This window comes from Larimichthys crocea, chromosome I (genome assembly GCF_000972845.2).
Source record: "Larimichthys crocea isolate SSNF chromosome I, L_crocea_2.0, whole genome shotgun sequence".
Lineage (NCBI taxonomy): Eukaryota > Metazoa > Chordata > Actinopteri > Sciaenidae > Larimichthys > Larimichthys crocea.
Window position 1 is genome coordinate 26,136,413 of NC_040011.1, and position 21,511 is coordinate 26,157,923.

The window sequence follows — 21,511 nt, forward strand, 5'->3', positions numbered from 1 at the left end:
GTGAAATTAAAGGTGCACTTATTTGGCCCTAATTGTAATTACTAATTGCAAATAAATACCTACTTTGACAATGCCAACTACATTTGTTTAAGTACTGGTAATCTGATGAATCATGGTTGAATGGGGTGAATCAGGGTTAGTCGCGATACTCAGGGCTGTGATTCAAATCATGCATAACATACAGAGTCCTGAAGTAACAAGACTGCTGTGACTCAACAAGTGTTAAAATACAATGAACAAAAAGTAAAACCTTGCGGGAACCAATACCAATGTTGGTGACAAAGGATAACCATTTTTCCAGTGGAAGCTAGTTAGCCTAACTAGCAAACTTCAACTTCCCAAATGTACAAGATGAACAGTACAATGGTTCCTTCAAATGTTATATGCTTGTTGACTAAAAGGCAAAACATTGTATACAGGGCTATGAAGCCCTTTCATTTTCCCAGTGGAAGCTATTCCCTATGTTGCTGACATAAGCTAACTAGACTACATTGCTATGAAGTGCTTGAGTTAATAGCTCACAATGAAAGTTGACAGCTCGTCTCTTAGCGATGCCAACCCTCAGAAAACAATATCTGTTTTAAGATCAGTTAAGTTGGTCGTAACTTGGTCTGATACTTAGAGGCCGTATCCACAAAAAAAGTACAAACTTGTTTCATCCTTTTTTTTTTGAAAAACGATCTGCACAACAGCTCCAGCATCTTTATAATTCCCCACACAAAACAATGGAGAGTGAGGAGAATTCAAAATCAGCACACCCTTAAAATTAACTTGTGCAGAGTGAAGACAAGGAAACAAAGCATAGAACATTTAATAGTTTAATTATAAGCTGCTGTATACATTCAGTGATTATTCCGATTTTCATGTTGCCAGAAGCCATGGGTGAGACCAGCAAAACATTCAGCTACAAGATCTAGTTTGTTGTATGCAATTTGTCCATTTTCATTCATATTTTTCCACATTGTACATAGTTTACTGCAAAGCAACATAAAACCACATTGCTGATGTGCAACACGGTTATTCCAAGACCTTAGTTCAATCAAACATGATTCCACCCAGTCTGTTGTGTGGTGCTTGTAGGAGGGGTGAGCCCTGTTTATACCATTCTGGTCTCAACCTTATCTTTGAGATCAACTGAACACAGATGGCACAGGGTGACAGCAGTGCTGAGCAAAGCTAGTCTGCATGTCCAAATGCCCTCAGCTGCAGCTAAAAAAAAGAAAAGTCTTGTTTAATCTTGATTGGGCCCAATAAGAAAGCTGAACTCATTAGACAGGTAAGATAGGTGGAACCCTGTTACCAGCTTGAAGAACAATGGAAACCTTAGTTTCTCCTCCTTAGATACTAAGATTAAGCAACATCTTGCAATCTTTAAGGTTTTGTTTGCATCTTTTTTGGTTTATTTTGCTATCTCACTCTAAGCTCATTGAACTGACACACTAATGTTGGTGCTGATATCGCTTTTTTTTTTTTTGTTGTTATTTTTTTTTTGTCTTTTTGTATTTTTCTAGTAGCCCACACAGAAACTTGATGGCACAAGAACTGACCAATAAGAAACTCTTTACAACAAGGTAGACTGCAACAGTTGCCAGGGGTCACACAGTAAACAAAAAATAATCCAAGTTCATTTTGAAAATAAAAAAAACAAATCAGGTTCAATATAAAAGCAAAAGACAAATGAACAAAAGCAAGTTAATTTCAAGTATAACTTACTCATAAAATAACTACACATCATTAAATATTCTCATTATACATTTTTAAATTATTTATAAAATATATTTTGGCATATATGTTTTTTTTTTATTTTTGTGTTTGTGTAACAAACGCTACTGTAGCTTCAGTTGAACACCAATGTTTATTTGTTTTTTTCTCTTGAAACAAAACATTAAAGGGATTGTCACATAACAACGGGTTATTAAAAATGATAATAGTAAACCCTATAGAGAGTTTCACATAGCAAGACATGAGTGACGATCCCTTCTATCCTAGCCCCATAGTCAAAAGTCAAAAAAAGTACAAGACCAGAGCAAAGTTCTAATTTGTGCTCCACTGGCTACAATCAAGGTTGGGCACAGGAGATTTCAAAAGCAGGAAATCTTTTTTTTTTTTTCTTCACACAACTCAATTTGAACACAAGGCTCTGTCTGTCCCACTTCCAGTGTTCAGAGCGTCTGGGCAGATAACGAGAGTTCATTTAGCTCCATCCTTGATAAAATATAAATACTGTAAAGACCTCACAGTCTGATGACACTAGGATGTCCTCAGGGATACGCAGAGAAAGTTTCTCTTATTAGTCAGGGAAAAGGGCAAATGAGACTGAGAGGCCTCTCTTTCCTTCTCCTGAATGCACTGAAAACTGTTGAAGAAGTAAATTGAGGATATTTTTAGATGAATCCTGTGTATGTCTGTTGACGTTTATTACATTGATGAAGCTCACTATACAAAGGAACAAAGAGCGATTTTGGCAGCTAGAACAAACTGCAAAACCAAAGAAGGCAAATATCAGTTTGTGATACAAAAGTAGTTCAAAAGGCATAACTGTACTTAAGAAGTGGCACCTCAGGTGTCCAAACACATAGTAGTGTCCTGCTTTGGCGCAAGGGCTGGAGAGCTCCACTGGCCATGTCCATGCAGTCAACAGTAACCTGCCTGTCCACTGATTGTAGACTGATAGAAAGAAAACGGAACAAAAAGCAAACAAGGAAAAAGTACTGCGACTACAACAAAGCCACATCCACTACCTCGGTTTGATCACACAACTAGCTGCAGCATACTACAGTTCATCATCCTCAGCCCGAGCTGGTTCTTGAATTTTTTGTATACTGCAAATGGGTGTGTCTCTCTACTTCCACATCCTGACTTTCTTCTGTGTACACACAGCTATTGCGGGGTACATATATGTGAGTTTACACTGTATGTGTGTATGCATGTTGGTGTGTGTCATAGAGAAGCTCGCTAAAGCACAATGTCCTTCAGGCGCTTGCTGCTGGGGGATTCCTTGTCTCGGCCATCATGGAGAAGCGTGTTGATCTCCCTGACAGCTGGCTCACTGTCCTTCCCCTCCGGCTGCCGCAGCAGGCTGTGGTTGGCGATTCGCTCTGCGTCGCGGCATTTCAACGTGTTGTAGGCAGATGACGGCTTGGACACTGGGCTCTTCAGGTGCACGGGGGAAGTGATGGGGCTGGCTGCCTCTCGCCCGTTGCCAGCTTCGCGGACAGCCCCTCCATTGGCCTTGGGGCTACACACCTGAGACTCCTGAGTCCGCCTTCCCTTTATCTCTCCCCGTTCCACGTCCTCAGGCCCATCCTTGCCGAAGGTGGCAAAAGTCCTCTTGGTGGTGCCATCCTCATAATGGGGCACATCCACTGTGGTGGCCTCGATAGACAAAGCGATGACATTACGGGCATGCTCAGGTGACTTGGCACGTGCCGGGATTGGGACACGAGGCATCCAACAGCGGTCAGAGTGGCCTAGGATGCGACACTCGTCCTGGCAGTGAAAGCCTTCACTGGGATCTATGAGGGGAACAAAGAGAAAGAGAGAGATTGTTAGATTTCTCTTTATTTTTAAACTTTTATGCTCATTTTCACACAGGTCTCATTGTGTTTTCCTCCCATGTGGCCTCCATTTGATTCAAGAATGTCAAACCAAACCAAGGAACAATAGAATAAATAAATGAAAAACAATACTGCATTTTGTTTGAATTAAAACAGCCCAAGTTAAAACATTTCTGAATGATTTTCTTTCACTTGCAATGCATCCCTGCATCTGCTCAAGACTGCAGTGCCGTTAACGCCGCTCACTGATGACTAGAGCTGGATGTTTGGGGAACTTCTAATATGCCAATTAAATTATGTATTGTTAAATCAAAAGTCCATTTGCAGCTCGTGTATAATTGGGTTTTCTGTAGCAACACAAGATGAAAGACAGGTTTAAACAGTGCAATCAGATATCTCACAGAGAGAGACACCAGACGGGTTGCGGTGTTGTTGCCTGGTTCATCTCCTTCTCCTTCTCTGTCTGTGTCATTTGGCGCCGAGTTATAAATTTATAATGATGTTTAATGCCGGAGTGAAAAAAGAGTCTGTAAAGCTGCACTATTGGTATATTGTTGTATTACAGGGGGAGGACTTTCAATTGTTACATCATAACAACAACATAAAAGTGTCGTGCTCCCGTATTCAAACTGAAGCCCTGTAGTTTTAATTATTATTACTATTAACATATATGCACACTTCAACTGCCTAAAAAGCTTGGTGCAATAAATATTTTACATCCGGACAATATTTTGCTTGTCTTTCTAAGATTTGATTAAAAATGATGAGCATATAGTACACACTCAATGATTCAACCCTAGAAAACATAACCATTCCAACATCTCTCTATGCCACCATGCTGTCGTGTTTTCCACCTGCTCCAATCTTGAGAAAGAACCTGACACGCAGATACGCGATGACACTTTTCTGCACTCCCCTACTGCTTGTTTCACTCCTAGCAAGAGCAATCCTCTGTTCCAGAGGCCCAAGGTGACAAGAGGGGATTGTGAGAGGGATTGCCATCGACCCAAATGCATACGCTTACATCTGGCAATCGCAGCTTGACAGATCACCTAATTAAAATCACTAATGATCTGTTTTTCTCCCTTCTTTCCTGCACTCATGAGAGGCACCTCTGCTTAGGCCCTGGGGATCGATATTTAAAGATTGGAGACAGGCTTTTCAGGGGCAGATATGCCAGAGGTGTCTCTCATAAAGTATAATCTGATGAGAGTGACAGATAACATGGTGACTAAATGACTGAATGAATGAGTAAAAGGGTATCATGGACTGTTTGAACCCGCATATGGGAAGTGGAGTTCTGGATAAATCATCATCATGCTTGAAAGCTAAAAACAGCAGCAACAAAAATGCAGATCATGAGTGACGAACGGCCACAGGAATGCTTCATAGTGAGACAGAGGCAGCACAGAATTAACTTCCTTTGATCACATTTGTGTCATGGCATTCTCTGCAATAATGCAGACTGAGACGTCCTCTGCTTTACAAGGGACATCATTGTAATCTCAAATGGAGCCTATAATTACAACACTCACACGCAAGTTGACGTACTGCAGAATTTCTTTTAGTGCAAAAAATATGAACTAACATATAATTATATACTATTGACATGATCCACACTAAAGCATAAATAGGCGTTTTTTATGAAATCTCTATACAGTTAAAATCATTTTATGAGGCCATAAAAGAGCAAACTGAACTCCTGTATGTATGTGAATTTGCATGAATACTGATTGGTCCAAGGGACCGCGCTGGCAGCAATCAAGGAGACAAAAGGCATGTAGCTGGGGGGTTTTGTTTAAAGAGAAGGGATCCAATCAGAATGTAATAATGTAATCACAGAAAATCTTTACCGAGTACCAGGGACATAATGGAGGCCGATGAGTAATAATAATAATAATAATAGAAAAAAAGAAAACATGCAAACACACTAGATTAGATTGTCCGCTATGATGATATTTTTAAAGTCCTTTCAAATCCCATGTTCTTTTTTTGAACTACTATGTTTTTAAATAAATTGTCAACAATAAAAATGCATTTAAGCAGTCGATATTTCAGTCAATGTAGCTATGTATATCTTGAAAGATTTTAGTACTTGGAGGCATTGGAAAAACTGTGTAATATGTATTTTACAGGTCAACACATTAAGTGTTATGTTTGTTAAGTCGCATGATACATTTTTATATATGTACTTGTACAGATTATGCTAGACTTCAGCTCTACATTTAAACTGACATTTCTCCTCAAATCTGGTTTGAAATGTTTGACAAAGTAGATCTTTTTCTACACTGATTAAAGATTTACAAGCATGTTGGTAATTAATGCAATTTCCTCTAAATACTTTGGCTTTTTTCTATCGCCCGAAGCACTTTCTAAAGCATGAAAAGCCTTGAGGCACAAAGAAAAACACACAAGTTGTATGCTCTCTACTTAGCAGTGCATGCATATGCAGTGAATACCACTTTCTCTCCTTTCCTTCAGGGGTCTATGGGGGAGCAACTGGGTTGTAAATGACATTGTTATGAAAGCCAAGTGCTATTAACAGTCACACATCCTGCCTCTGCTCAGAGCTTCATAAAACGCAGATGTTGCTCTAAAAGAGCCACAAAAAATGGGAGAGAGAAAAATTTAAATAAAAAAAGTGACAGGCCATCGACCTCTAACAAAACACAATCTCCTCCTATTCTAAAAAAACGAGCAAACTGTAATAGTAAGAGATGAATGAATGGCTTTTTACAACGGTACTCAAGTTTGGAAGTCAACAAGTACAGCATAGAAGACAGTGAAGGCACCTCACGTCATCAGGAAAATAAGCTTGCCAATCAGTTCCAGGAACAGACTTAAAGTACAGTACAGAGCAGGATGTCATTGGAACATTTCCTATCTACGATTTAATACCTATTAATTACTGAGGGAGCTCCATCGGGAGGTGGAGGCTGCCTGTGGTTTTTAGTGTTCCACATTTAAAATACAAACGTTTAATGCTAGAAGAGGCAAAAAAAAAATAATAATAATAATAAAATAAAAATCCATTTATTAAGTAGCTGCAAATCAGACATACTGCACTTTAATGCTGAATTAAGGTCCAGAGACTGGCACTGGGGAGCACTTTAAATATGTATATGCTGAACCACATGGCACTGGAAAATAATAAATACTGCCACTTCAAATGCAAAAGCCAAATCCTCCTGATACTGCTGGCCATGTCTTCTGTTTGCAGTTACCTGGAATAGCATCTCTTGGCACCAGCGCAGGGAGAAAACCCACATGTTCCCTGCCATTTCATCTCCCATCTGCAGCCTGCCAGCAGCCGATTCAATCCCTGTCTCTTTCCCTCAATCAGATGAGGGCGTTTAAACTTAAAAGTTGCAGCAGACAGATCCACAGCTTCAGCACAGGGATCCCACAACCTGACAAGCTCATTGCTCAATTTACCCCCGCGCACCGCACATAATGATCCCTTCATGCAGCTGGAGGTGCTATTTGTTTGTTCCTAATGTAGCACAAAAAGAAGAATCAGCAAAAGACACAAAAGAGAACGGATGTGTTCACTGAAGGAGGCAACTCCCCGAAAAACTCCCTGAGACTTTCGCCAGCTATTTTTCTGTTCTGTTTGGCTAACACATGGTGCCTGGCTTGAAAACAAAGGCGCCTTTCCCTCCAAATGTAGCGCACACAGCCTCAAGGTTGAAAACAATGATGTAATCCTATAAAATGAGTGTAAGCAGCTACAAGAAACAGAAGACCAGATTTTGGAGGGCCAGAGACAAGGTTGAGCTGATGTGAACCCAGATTCAAGTGACAAAATATTCACTCTATATTTCTTAGTTTAACTGGAGCCACAAGGCGGTGGGGACTTGTGGTATGACACAATTCAGTCAGTTTGGTTTTACAGCATGATGAACCCTAAAAAGAATTTGGAACAGCGGTGTGGCATGATAAATCATTTTTTTTACAAAGAACGTCTGCCACTTTTGGCTTAAACTACTTTTTTTGTATTTCCTCTGTATGCTGACATTTTTGTTGTAGCAGTAACAAGAAATGTCCTGATTCTGTTTGTCATATTAAAATAGATGCTCCTGAACAGACAGCAAAGACAGTATATTGTTACTGTGATGTTGTTGTTATGAAAGCAAATCATTTAGAGCAATTTAAATCTAGATATACTTTACTTGTAGCCTGCACAGACTTCACAATGCTGTGACAAAGCTATCAAGTATGACCTGTCTATTGTATAAAAACACAATTATTTAGCTCTGGTGTTGAAAAAGCAAACAGCCACTCTAACATTATTCTTTTTGTATGTTTTCACTGCTGCGTGAGAGGACTGAGAATAAAATTCAAAAGAATTTTACCTACAAAAAGTTTTAAACAAATGTGAGCACAGTCCTATTGACCCTTTCTGAGGACAAGCCAACACTCTAGTCCATGTCTGAGTGGTGTACAGAAAGATTTCGTTTAAATGCCATCCACTTTTCCGCTCTCATCTTGGTGTATCTTTGACAGTGAGATGGCTGTTTTCTAATTGCCCTCCATATTAATTTTCCATCCTGGCAGTCACATGGCAAAGATTGATTAAATCTAAATTGTTACTACAGAGCCTTGATGGAGTCTGTGATGCAGAAGCTGATGGAAGTATCATTGGGGAGGAAATATTTAGAAAATATGCCACCAGCAGAATAGAGGATGACGGTCAGTTGTTGGTTGGTGCTCAGAGTCCAAAACGTGCTCGAGACCTAACAGGCTTGGCCCTGCCTGATCCTAACACATGGGGACGGAGCTTAACATCTAGTCTGCCCTAACTACAGCAGAGGGCAGTTCTACGGCCAGCTGAGGCTGAGGCTTGGCCAAGCAGCCTTCTACACTACTCACCAGGGAGAGTCCAAGCACTGCTGTCATCCCAGCCAGCCAATTCAGTCTGTGGGCCATAAATCAGCCTGGAGGCCTGGCTCCTGCGGGAGCGGCAAGATGGAGTGTGATGGTCTTGTTTTTACAAACAGTAGAGGGGCACCCTTACTGCGCCACACAAGCCATCATTCTCTATGCAGCGCAGAGTCCTCTCCTTCTCCCCACAGCATCTGGTTCAGTCACATCAAGCTATCCCCCCACAGACACCCCCATATTCATCCCTCGCAGCTCCCTGCACAAGCCCATCCTTTATGCTTCTCCTCCTTCTGTCCTCCTCTTACGTCTCATCAGTACTGCTGTCTCACGTACATTTGTGTAATTAAATAAATCCTTCACCCAAAAATCTCTTCCTCTCATTTCTGCCTCTCTGACCAGATTTCCTTCTACTCTCTCAGTCAAATATTAATTGTCGAGGAAATTAGACTCACTGGGCAGCCTTGTTAGTACTGTCGTACGGGTGGTGAAGCCAGGGGTTCATGTGGCCCTGGTTCTATTTCTGAGCATTAGTACCAGTCAATTTATCAAGAACGAATTCACTGTCTAATCCATCCAGCCCTGCAGAGAGTGTCTGACAGCTTGTCACTTCCAGCAGGCATGCCCCTGTCCTCCCAAGTGCTGATGCAAAATGGCAAGTTAACTTATACTGGGCCAGTATTACAGTACACTGCCGTACTTCTGCATTTGTCAATAATTGTTTTTAAAATCTTGCAATAGTTCATTCAAGCCTGCAAATGTTTACGCCCATCGCCTGTATCTCCCCATTGCTGCTGGCCAATGCAGCCCAGCCTGTATATTCTGCAGCAGGTCTTGGTATAAAGAATGAATTTCCAAACTGGTGTTGACAAACAATGCACTAGCTTCTAAATTGGTACAAACAGCATCTGTTTAACAGCTGTGTAACAGCAGCGGGAGGAAAAAAAAGCAATCACTATGCTGTTTTATAAATCACTATGTCATCGCAGAGCACTGTTTTGCTCAAAAGCAGGACCACTAGCCAATGGACTGCTTGATGTATTGGAAACGATGCGAGCTGGTGGTCATGATGACATACATGAGTGGGCTGATTTCAGTGCCCGGGCAACAAATACTACTTTGCTAAAAGGATTCTCTCAACTTATTGTGCCATGCTCCCAGCATCACTGCGTCCTCGAAGTTGCAGTGTCTCAGTATCAGTTTTGTGAGGATCCGTAAGCTTCACCCTTGGCTTCTATCATGACATATGCAACGCTTGGAGGGGCTGGATATACAGTGTTCTTTAGACCATAACTTGCGCCATGGCTTTCATACATGATATGAGCCACTGACTGTTTAACTCTCTCAACATGTAGTCTGGTCTGGATTTAACCCAAGCAGAAGGGCATGAAGACCTAAGACTGACTGCATGACACTGAACTTGGCTTAACAGAAAAAAAAAAGAGGTTCCCAAGACAGGCAACATCACCAATGGGACTCAGTTATGTGTCCACAAAATATCAGAAAGCCTCTGGGAAGGCCACACTGCCAATCCAGCAACATGCGAGACATGATGTGTGTTTGTCCGTTACTGCTGAAAAAGAAAAAAAAAACAGACCAAACAGATTCTGTTTTTTTTTTTTTTTTTGATTGTATTTTTTTTTTGGCCTTTATGCCTTTTTATTGATAGGACAGCCGAAGATAGACAGGAAAAGGGCCAAGAGAGGGGAATGACACGCAGCAAAGGCCATCTGATGCGGGACTTGAACCGGGGCCGGCTGCAGCGAGGACTGTAGCCTCTTACACTGCTGTGTTAACCACTAGGCTACCAACCGCCCCAGACTCTGTTCTTTAACTGTTTGCGTTGAATCACTGTCCTTAACGCAAATTCCTTTTTTGTGACTCTGCAATTGGAGGTGTTGGATGACTATAAAAAAAATTAAGTCCTTTAGGTGAAACATAATTGTCCTAGTTAGAATTGTATCTTCTTTAAGTCACAGGAAAAAAGTGGAAAATGATTTTTTTTTTTCTTGCAAATGCCTATGATTCTATACAGATTTCTATACAGCACATACAGCTAATGACTACACATTGTCGGTGCTTTCCACCCGCTACAAGATAATGATGCAAACCATATCGCTGTCACTGGAACAAGAAATCATCTTGATATCTTTGCGGTAGTAAATTAGATACTTTTGTGGCCATATATAATATTTCCAAGAAAAACTAATCAGGGATGTAATTCAGTGATGAATTTCATCAGAGAAAATTCATCTTTGAGTTAGAAGTGTTTTAAAAGGGATAATTATTTTAAAATATGAAAGATACAAGATGAAAAAGAATCCAATTAAAGTCAAAATGAAACTGCAACTTGAGCTCATCTTGCTCACATAATTTGATACATTTCCAGTTAAAAGAGGATATTGTGGGGAAGAATCATGCAGGGAGGAATCATTAAAAACAGAGGTGCTTGTACTTTTATTGGATTGAGGATCCTCCCGCCTTCCCTTTAAAAAAAAAGAAAAAAAGAATGATACTGTGTTGTTGGTTGATACAGTTTTCCACCCTACTGACCCAAGTATTCTATGGTTTCTGCTGTGTTGGCTGTTCGTCATCCTGGTGAGTTCTTGACCTTCACAAGACTAGGTTGGATTTGCCTATTTTGTTTCCTTTATGGTGTGAAGCAGAACATACTGCTGTTAATGAGTGATTAAATGTCACAAAAATACAATGATTTAAAATGATTGTGTTACTCTTTGTATTCCTTTTTTGATCAAGGTCGAAGTTCATGTGTTGTGTTATATTGTGACAGAACTCGCTATAATGACACAGAAAATGTCACCCTTTTCAATTCTCTGCGTCCAAATTGCCTTTCTAATGATGGGATTCAAATTAACCTGTGTTCTCGTGCTCTAGACCCACAGTAAAAGTACAATGCACTCCCAAAACTCAGCACAGCAGGCTGCTGGCATCCCAGTTGCAGACCTGCCCACTCCGCCATGCCAGCCAGCAAGCCAGACCGCCTGCCTGCCTGCCTGCCTCTGTCTGCTTGGCTCATTTCCTCTACAATGTATCGGCAGAGGACATCTTTAAATACACTGGAACAAATGCAGCATTTCTGTGTTTAAGCTTGACCGAGCTAGCAACTAATTTGCTAATTTGCCTAAACCCATGAGTCTGGGAGAAACAAGGGGGACAGAAACAGACTCTTAAATTACATCTGTGTTTGGGGTTGGGGGGTAGAGGGAAGCTGTACGAGGACCCGGGATGGAAAGGAGAAGTCTAGTTGGCTTAGGGATGGCCGCGCTACAGACCAATGTGATCAATGATGTTAAAACTGCAAGGAAAAAACATTGTTTATGTCAGGTGAGTCCCTGAGGTCACTTTATCTAATTCCTAAACCAGGAATGACAATTAGACATCCCTTAACTGAATCTATAGGTGTGCTGTCAGCTGGAACAAATCCCTATTACAAAAATGCACAAATGCAGCAATTCTAATGGCCAGAAGAGAAAAAGCAAACTGCAATTGTCAGAGAAATATAAACACTGGATGATGGAAAACATTGGTTTGTGTGGCATGGAGTAAGAAAGCATTATATTCTCATATATTGCCATAAAGAAACATTTCTCATAGTTTTCCTTTTTGATTACTTTTTCCTTTCTCCAGTGCGATTTCGATTAGCCATCTGAAGCAAACACAATACTTTAGCCTGTCAGTGTGTCCAGCTTCAATCAACTGGGGACGGCACACAGGGCAGCATACCAGTATCTTTGGATTTGGTCTCTTTCTCTGCGTGTGAGCTTCAGCTTTGCCTCAATAGAGTGGCCCTACATAATTAATATAATGTGGCATCTCATTCAGTCATGTTCACTTTGTGTCATCCAGGACTATGTGTTTTATATTCCATTTTATCTTGCCAGCCAGCATGGTCCCTACTCGCTCACACTTTCTTCTCTTTTTCTCTTTTTTCTTCCTTTAAAAAAATCTACTTGGCACTTTTTTTTTCCAACAATTTTAAGAACCTCTGGAAGTAGGACACTGTAAGATGGTGAGTGTGGTGGTATGTAGTTTAGTTCAGCAACAGCAGAAACATACAGTAAGTGAGGATGGCCACATTGAGACCGATCTCGGTTTGAAAACAAAGTCGACTTGTTGAAATTGTTACTCAGGGATAAACAGCACATAAAAGAAATAAAAACACAGCGAGGCCTTTCCTGCATGGAGATGCATTATATTTACACCTACTGGGCTGAGGAATCGCAAGCCTTTCTAACAGCATTTCACAGTCACAATGGCCATTCTGTTTGGCATCTGGGAGGCATGCTGCTTCTCTTCCAGGTTCTCCATTATTCACCACAGTGAGGTCTGCACCATGATACCACTTAATATCAGACAGTCAGAACCAATGTCCGTAGCATTAGCCACCCACCAACCAGTGCTGCAAGATACAGAGGACTGTCAGCAGTGAGGCAGTCCATAAGAACAGCTTCAGCTCCTATCTAAGACACACAGATTGAAATGGAGGTGGGAGACTGGTCTGAAGAAAAGAGAAGGAACTAATAGGCACATCTTTTCTGATTTGAGGAACATGACTATAGCATACATAAGGATGATGGCAGAGGTCTGACACAGTGGTAGTAATTGGATTTCTCAGGCCCTGTGCCCACTCATGATAACATGCTGAGCTGTGACATGAAAAATCCTTATGTGTGGCAAGGGAGCAAGGTGCAGCAGAGTGGAAGTGACAGGTGTCAAAGATCCAATTCCCTCGCTCCCTCTCGATCCTCGAGTTCCTTTTCTCTGGAGACAGCGGAGGAACAACCTGCCCTGTGGTAAAGCCAAACACCAAGCTTGACATTCAGTTGCAAATCCAAAGTAGTTAAATCTATGTAGAGTGCAGAGTAGGAGGAGGAGGAGAAGGGGGGGGGGGGGGGGGTGGTCGGGCAATGCTGTGGATATAAGAGGTCACGGCCTGATTGCTTGCTTTATTTATTTCCTGATGCTAATGTGGGCTGAATACAGAAGGAGCACAGGATGTCTACGATGTGCTGAAGAACACACAAAGGAGCCCCGAGACCCTCACTGCAGATCTAACGAAGGATTTGTGGTAGTGCAGTGTCTGGCCACAGTTCCCTCCCTGTCCTCTGCGTGCATTCTGGCCTCATCTTTAACGAGGACTGCATGAGAACAGGCACATCATTAAAAAGAGCCACTCTGAGACTTTCCTGCCTGCCATTAAACTTAACAGCCGACCTCTCCCATTATCTTTTATCCTCCCCTTTAAGGAGGTGAGGGACAGCATGGTGCGAAAAGTCACATTTGGCTGGCAAGGTGCATTCACTGAGTAAAGTCTGTCCTTCAGTCAATTCTACATAATAAGAACAACAATAAAGCCACATATCAAAAGTATTTCCTATACTGTATCCTTTTTCTGTAAAAAGCAGTAACAGTTAATTTAATATTCATTTGGTTTACATTGACCTGATTTTACATAATATACTAATGTGGTGTGATAATTTGCGTAATGCTGAGAAAGACATGTGGTAGCCTAAAGGAATCATCTTATTAGCAGCACAATACAAGAACAGAGGACCTTTGTAAATTCTGTTTTTTATGTTGATTAATTTATTTTAATTTGATTATCTACCACCAAACCGTAGAATCATCACTCAGCTACATCCTGTTCAGCTCTTGACCTTTCTCGCACACGGACAGAGCAAAAACAGGGAGAAATGCAACCACGATGCAGTGTTTAGGCCCTCCGTGTTTCTCCGCCATTCTTTTTTTCGACTAAAAAAACTCTGTCAAGCTCGGTAATACATGTTCCCCTGTTAATTCTTTGAAAAAGGGGTAATCCGAGGTTTAAACGACTGTCAGGTTCTCGAATATGAAGACGTGTTGAAAGATGAAATCCAAACAAGGTCTTGCAGAGACTGGTGGCCAAAAAAAGGTCAGGGAAAGCTCTCTGGGTGCACACATACCTCAGCAGGTCCCTCCACTCTGTTACTATGCCTTCTCTCTCTCATCAATAGTTTATAATCTGGGTCACAAGCAGTCACAACGTGCCTCCCACTATTGAGACCTACTCAAAATGTTGAATTACAACATAGTGAGCTCATCCTGGAAGGTCATCTAGGGGACAGCGAGGGAACACTGACACTAATTGGTGAATGAAAGATAGTAATGATAGAGGTGATTTGGATGACTTCTCTTTAACCTCTGTTTAACTTCTGCTGAGTACAAATCCAAAGAGCACATTGTGCCATGCTCCGTTTTACCATATATGCACAGGCCGGTGTGAGAGAAAATTCTGCGAATTTCAACGACTATAAAATGTTAAAGAATAAATTATTCTCACTGAATATACATGAGGAGAGCAGAATATGGAAATATTATAGCCGTATGCCTGAGGTAGTAACCTTTTGTTGCCACAACTGAGGAGGACGACATAACTTTACATATTCCTGCTACATATTCTGTCTGAGTTATAATGTTGTCAGGAGAAACAAGGTGATGAGAACTAAGATAAAAACCAGTGTGGAGATGACAAAGGCATTGGGGGAGACACTGAAATGAAAGCAAAATAAAATGTGGGAAATCTCAAACGGATTAAAAAAGAATAGTGGTATCTGTGTTTTTCACACAGGGAGGAAGTAACAGGGGTTAAAATAAGAAATGCACATTGCTGCAGCACACCCCACCCCTCTTTCTCGCTCTCTCTCTTTCTCTCTCTCTCTCTCTCTCTCCCCTCTTCCTCCCTTAACCCAGCTGCAGTGATAAATGTCTCTTTGTATTCTGGACAGAAAACTGCGGGCTACAATGTACTTGTCAGAAGACAGCTGATTTTCCCCTTAAACAGAGCAGAGTATATTCTTAATCTTTCCTTTCACTGAGGGAGAAGATAAAACAAATGCCTCGTGCCAAGACACATAATGCCTAGAAAATCTCTCCCCATTCACTATATGTTTGTGTGGTGTAAGGCTATGAATGCACTCCTGTGTGTGTGTGTGCAACGTATGTATCTGCAGCAGATGTAGCTATAGCGTGTGTGACGGCATGCTATTTGTACTTTTCCTAAATTTGCCAGCATCTTTAAATCCCTGCAGTATAGCAGTATGGTTCCACTATGAGGGCTCATAAATGGGAGTCAGTGCTACAGGTAATGGAGCTGATTATAGCTATCTGGGCTATGGGCCAGCTGCCAGACTCTGCCCTGCCTGGAGGGAGCACAGGCCGCCTGGTGTCTGATATCCTGGGATCCCTGTAATACAAGCCTTGCTTTGGCAGTCACTCTGTGACTATCCTGCCCACTTCCAGCCACACACTGAGGCTTCTTTTGAGTTAGTCTATGTGTATAGTATGTCTTCATCAGGTTGTTTACTCCACACGGTCTGTCGTCATACCATTTTAGCAGCAAAGCTGTGGTAAGTCATGCTTTTATAAAGGTGTATTAGGGGCTCTTAAGAGGAACTCAAGCTGTCAGCAGAGGATCAACATTGGGTCTGGAGTTATATTATCTACTATTTCTGTCCTCAGGGCAGAGTGGTTCTGATGGCCAACTTTACTGTCGTACACACAAGATGCATTCCTGACATGACAGACAACAATGGCTAATCACTCAGGGACACATTCCTCTGGAAGTATATTTCTCTCTACTGACCAGCAGCCATTAGAGTCACTACAGTAGTAAAGCCGCTTCACTGCCACTGAAATTCGAGTAAGGATGTCCAGACCAATGTTGAGAATTAAATCTTAAAACAGTAGTGTCATTTTAGTACAATTTCAAGATATTACAGTCACTAGCCTACTTTCATTGCAACTGTCCTCCAAATGAAATGATAAAATATGTAGTTTGTCCATGTACTGAATGTCACATGGAAGTGTTTTCTGATCTGATGCTTGATCTGACTCTCTTTAACTGTGTAATTTCACATGTAAACCTTTTAGCAAACATGAAGGACACACTAAATGGAAAACATGTATCAGTATCTCAGGAGTAAAAATAAACAAATTTGCCTTGGCTTCACTGTTGATTGTACAGTCATGATATGGGTGCCTCTGCTCACTTGCTCACACTGTTTGTGGGTGGGAAGTATGTAAATAAAGAATACCATGGCAAAGGGAGGCTTTGTTATCCTCTGATTATCTCACAAAATGATCACTGTACAATGTAAATTTATTTTGGATGAGAGTCCACGGCAGCAAGCACACATCAAACTGGAGATACGAGACATCAGTGAACAAGTGGGTAGCAAGTATCACTGGGTAGTGATGCTGGTAACATAAGGACAGGGACTTCTGAAAAGTGACTATTAAGAAGTCTAATGAGTAAAACAATGTAATTTAAGCTATCTTATTAAGATTAAGTAACACATGTCTAATAGATAGTGTGTGATTTCAGTACTGCAGTCCCCTGCAGCCATACAGCCCTCTGTTATAACGTACAGTCTTATTATTGTTTGCTTTGTATTGCAGTGCAGTGGGGAAGGGGTTATGCCCACACGGTGACCTCAAAGAATTAAAAACACAATGGTGCGGTTAAGAAAAATGGCTGCTGCCTCGGTTCTCCAGACAAGAACTAGAATCAATCGGAGCCACAAAAGGCGAGTAGACCGAGACAATTCTATAGCTCTGCTACTTGAATTTCACTCTATTTCCCCGTATCCATAGTATTTCTCTCTCTTGTGCCATCTCTTTATCTTTCTCCCTCCCTCTCTCTCTCTCTCTCTTTCTCTCGCTTCCTCCATCCATCTCTGATTAACCTTTAAAGACACACACATGCACACACTACATTCCGTGTACACACACTCAGACTGATTTAAAATTCAGGTACTCTCTCCTCTCTAATACACACTCGGCCCCCATCAACTTCAGCACATTACCTGTTCTTAATCTCCCTCCCTCTGTCTGGGATCATCCTGATCCCCCTGTTTTCCCATCTGCTGTCGATTGGGGCCCAGCTTGGCTAGGTGTTCAACAAACAACTGTGATTCACTTGGTTTCTGCGGAGATTATTAACACACCTAGCATGCCACAGTGTCATGAATAAGCAATGGAGATCCGGAGCCCTATTTTCTCTGTCTCTGTGTTTCCTCCCTCTCTCCCTCTCTCCGTCTCTCCATCTCTCTCACTCTCTCTTGCCCTGCCGCGTTGTGAACTGAATGCCAGGATTGTCTAGAAAATGAGCTGTCAGTGGAGGGCCTGCAATGAGATACATCAGGCTCATTGTGAGCCCTAGAAAATAATGAACTATTCCCATTTCTCCCTCTGATATGTTCAATACGCTATCCATGACAAGTGCAGAGAGATAAGCAGTCCCCTCTTGAGCTGATTAAATACACTGGGTATATTCAGGAGAGCTTTGGCAGAATAAGGGTTCAGGGGATGCCATTATAGTATTACAACATTACTATATGTTTTCAGTCTGGGCTGGAGAAGAAGGCCTTCTGCAAGCATTTTTTGTTTGTGTCTGTGTTAGTGTGTGGAGTTGAGGAAGTGCAGCTGGAGGCAGCGCTTATAAAAAAGAAAAAAAAAGAGAGAGAATCAAAACATGTTGAGTTTGTTTAGGTCCTTCTTCACATCTCTTAACTTATTCCCTCTTGGAATTAACTAAAGAAACTAAAAGGGATAAGCTCACAAATGATTTTTGTTGGTTTACTTATGCAAATACTGCAAAAAACAATTTCATACAGCGCTGAGAGCAGGATGAAAAAACAAAAGACAAGCACAGATGGACACAGCTTGAAATGACATTTTATATCCTTATACTTCCTCAAGTCTCTACATCTGCATCTTGGTGGTTCATTACAGACATCGCCACACCTGCCTGCAAGCATCCTCTGGTGTGTTTGAGCGTGCAGTGTGTGTGCACTCTATCTTCCTTAATGCTTGTATTGCACTGAGCTCTTTGTCACTGTCAGCCATTTTACCTCCACCATGGGTTACACATTAGATTAGGCGAATTCAAATCAAAATGGATGGTCCCAGCATAAAGTTTGTATGTTAATCTAATCCTAAGACATCATAACGTAACACGTGTTGTTGCCAGCTCCGAATCGCGCAAAGAGTTTTGATGCTTAATTCAATCAAATGTTGTTTGAGAATCAGTCAAATCCTCTGGCACGTTCACAGTATTGGAGGGAGCGAATGAGACAAAAAAATCACTCGTACCTGTCAGAAAGATTGTTTCCTCTTTTGCTCTTTTTATTTTCCTCTCGCTAAGACTGCTTACTAGACTCTCAGCTCATCTTTCCATCTCTGTCTCCCTCACACACAGACTCTCTCTCTCGTGTTGTCAGCACAGCCCCGTTCCTGTTGCCTTCCTGATTCTGACACCTGTCAGCATTTTCGTTAGTAGATCAGAGAACTGCAAACTAGAAATGTTCCTGTGTTGAATTTAGGGCAGGTTTGCAGCAGAAACATGTGAGATGCTTTTACTATTTCTTTAATTCAACAGGGGGAAGGGAACTGCTTGAGTGGCACAAAGTTGTGGAGATGTGGGTTGGAGATGTTTGGAGAAAAGACAGAAAGACATATGGAACGAGAAATAGAAAAGGTGGGGGGAGCTGAAATCAATTAGGAACAGTGAAACCCTGCGGATCTGTTGATGGAAGAAGGGAACATTGAGAAGTCTGCGGCCCACGGAGGGGGCTTCCATTCCTGGGTTTCGGCTTCAGGCACACACCCATAGGGAGGCTAACAGATAGATGAGAGATATTCTCAAGAGGTGGAGGCCAAGGAATATGTCAGAAATAAAAGAGGCCTTTTCCCTGCTCTGTTTAATTGAGCAGTCTTGGATCCCTCTGAGTCTAATAAGCCAAGAAAAAGTGCTTTTTTTTCTTAAAAACACTTACATATTGACCTGGTAATAATTCCAAAACCAAGATCACAAACCTCTAAACCCACAAATCAGACACAGTAAAACGACATCATGCTCTCCCGTTCCCTCCCGCAGAGATAACTCGAGTGGTTTAACAATACATGAATCTTAATCCTTAAAAACCATGGCTCATCCATATCCGGGGGGAATTAAAGTGTGAGCTATGACAATCAAAGGAAGTCGGAAAAAATAGATTTAGCTCTCTTTGTCACCAGCACCCTTGGAGTCTGTTCCCTCGCTTCTCCCTTGACACTAATGGCTCTACAGAGCCAAAGCTAGCATGGTGCACATTTCAACCAAATCCCCCTAACTTCACAGACATGCCTATAAAGATAAAGAATTCATTTTATATAGCTTCTTCTCAGTTTTTAGTTACAGTGATATCATCCATTTTTATTCTATTGGCAGATATGAGGGTGCCATTACATGTTAAAGATAGCCCTTCCTTTATAGATTTTAAGAGATTTAATGTAATTTGTTCTTCAGATACTTCCCTAATCTAATCCACTGGGTGAGGATATTTCAGGTCAGGTTTTCAAAAAGAGCACACACGCCTCTTTAGATTCTTGGCAGAGATTCAACAAAGAAGCATTCACTCAGATTTAAGTCTAAAATCTCTTCACAAGCACCTCGCTGAAAGTTACCTTGGTAGTAGCTCGGGCAGGACTAATGAATAGCGTTGTTGAAACCACAAAAGAAAACAGGCACAACTCTGATGGACAAAAGCCAAATATCAAACTCCAAAAAAAATTATACAGAATGGAAAAATGCCCACTGTGACTCAGAGCTGGGTTAGTTAGCAGCTGAATCTAGCCACACAAATGGATTCCCACATGAAAGCCCACCAGATGACGGGAATGCAAGGACTTTGTAAAGGCAATGGCCTGTCTCCTGGGCAAACAACACCTTTACATGACACTGGGAATGGTAAACATTTGCACTGTAAAAGCCTGAGAGTTTAACCCTTCCTCCTTCCCTCTTCCAGTTTCTTTTTGTTCTTGGAGCTTATCAACAGAACAATAAAAGCACAGAAAGAAAACAAGTCTCTTCTATCCTCGGCTCGTGTGTTGTTGTCCTTTGGCAATTGCAGTCTCTCAACTTGTTTTCTACTTTAGCTGGCAGGAGAGGTGCACTGTACAGCAGAGTTACTCCCAGAAGACATCTTAGCAGCGGGGTGTTTAGTGAACATGCCTATTTGTTTTCTGACAATTCCCTCTATTCACTCAATAGGACTAGCAGAAAATAGTGTCCATTTTTGTCAATTAAGACAGACAAGCCCAAAGTAAAAACCACATCATCACATGACTGTAACCACTGCAACATTCTCATATTCTACAAAACTCGACTGTTCTATTTCTGCCTTTGCACTGAAGTTAGTTTGCACAAAGGAAAATGAAACAGGGAAAAGAGGAAGCTCGCCCGAGGAGCCACAAAACAAAAAAAAATCTGATGATGTAAAGTGCATTATACAACAAGAGAGACAGATTCAACTCTGTGTCGTGCTGAATCTGCCCATCTCTGTCAGCCCACCATGCCCTTTAACTATGTAATTACACCGTTGAGACGGTAATAGAGGGACGATTTCATTTGCTATGTCATTACATTTCTGCACGTGTAAGGATCTTTGGTCAATTCATTTAATAATTATGAACAGCCTCTCATTACTCTCTGGTGTGACCACTGCTGCTGACTGACTCTCAAAACAAAGAGAGGACAGATTCCAGTGGAGCCATTTTGTTAAGTCCTTACTGAGGAAAATTGCCGGCCAAAAGTGAGTCTGTAGCTGACTGCAATAAAAAAAAAAAGAAAAAAAAAAGAGCCAATAATAAGCCATCTAATTGTAATTCCAAACAGACACTTTGTTATCATCTATCCGTTCTGGTCAAAAGAATGGACAGCACTGTGAAATAGCCTCTTGTTCTGTTTACCAGCAATGTGTTGCTGCATTACACATTCAGGAGGCATGCATCCATTTTGCTGAAACAGATACAATCATTGGTGGTGTTAATGAAAAAAGAACTGCCTCAGAGAGCTTTCCCCACTTGTAATATTCTTCATGTACATCATTTCTAATTGTCTCCAATAATGAGATCCCGCTACTTGAGGACCTGTCAGCATGTATTTTTTAATGCGCAGGAATTTTTCACCGCTTGTGAAGTTATTTTGTCAGCCAACCAATAGTCAGCAAATTCATTCTTCATTATTCAATACC

General features: G+C 41.4%; 1 protein-coding gene across 7 annotated transcripts in view; it reads right to left on the reverse strand.

Moving 5' to 3' along the window:
• Positions 1–956: 956 nt before the first annotated feature.
• pcdh19 (protocadherin 19) overlaps positions 957–21,511 on the reverse strand; it is a 52,713-nt gene continuing 32,158 nt past the window's right edge. For all 7 annotated transcript variants that reach the window (XM_019260725.2, XM_019260705.2, XM_019260717.2 and 4 more), the window contains exon 5: positions 957–3,515. In XM_019260725.2, coding sequence (XP_019116270.1) covers positions 2,956–3,515 — 560 coding nt within the window. In that variant the 3' untranslated portion in view covers positions 957–2,955. The remainder of the gene's footprint in view (positions 3,516–21,511) is intronic.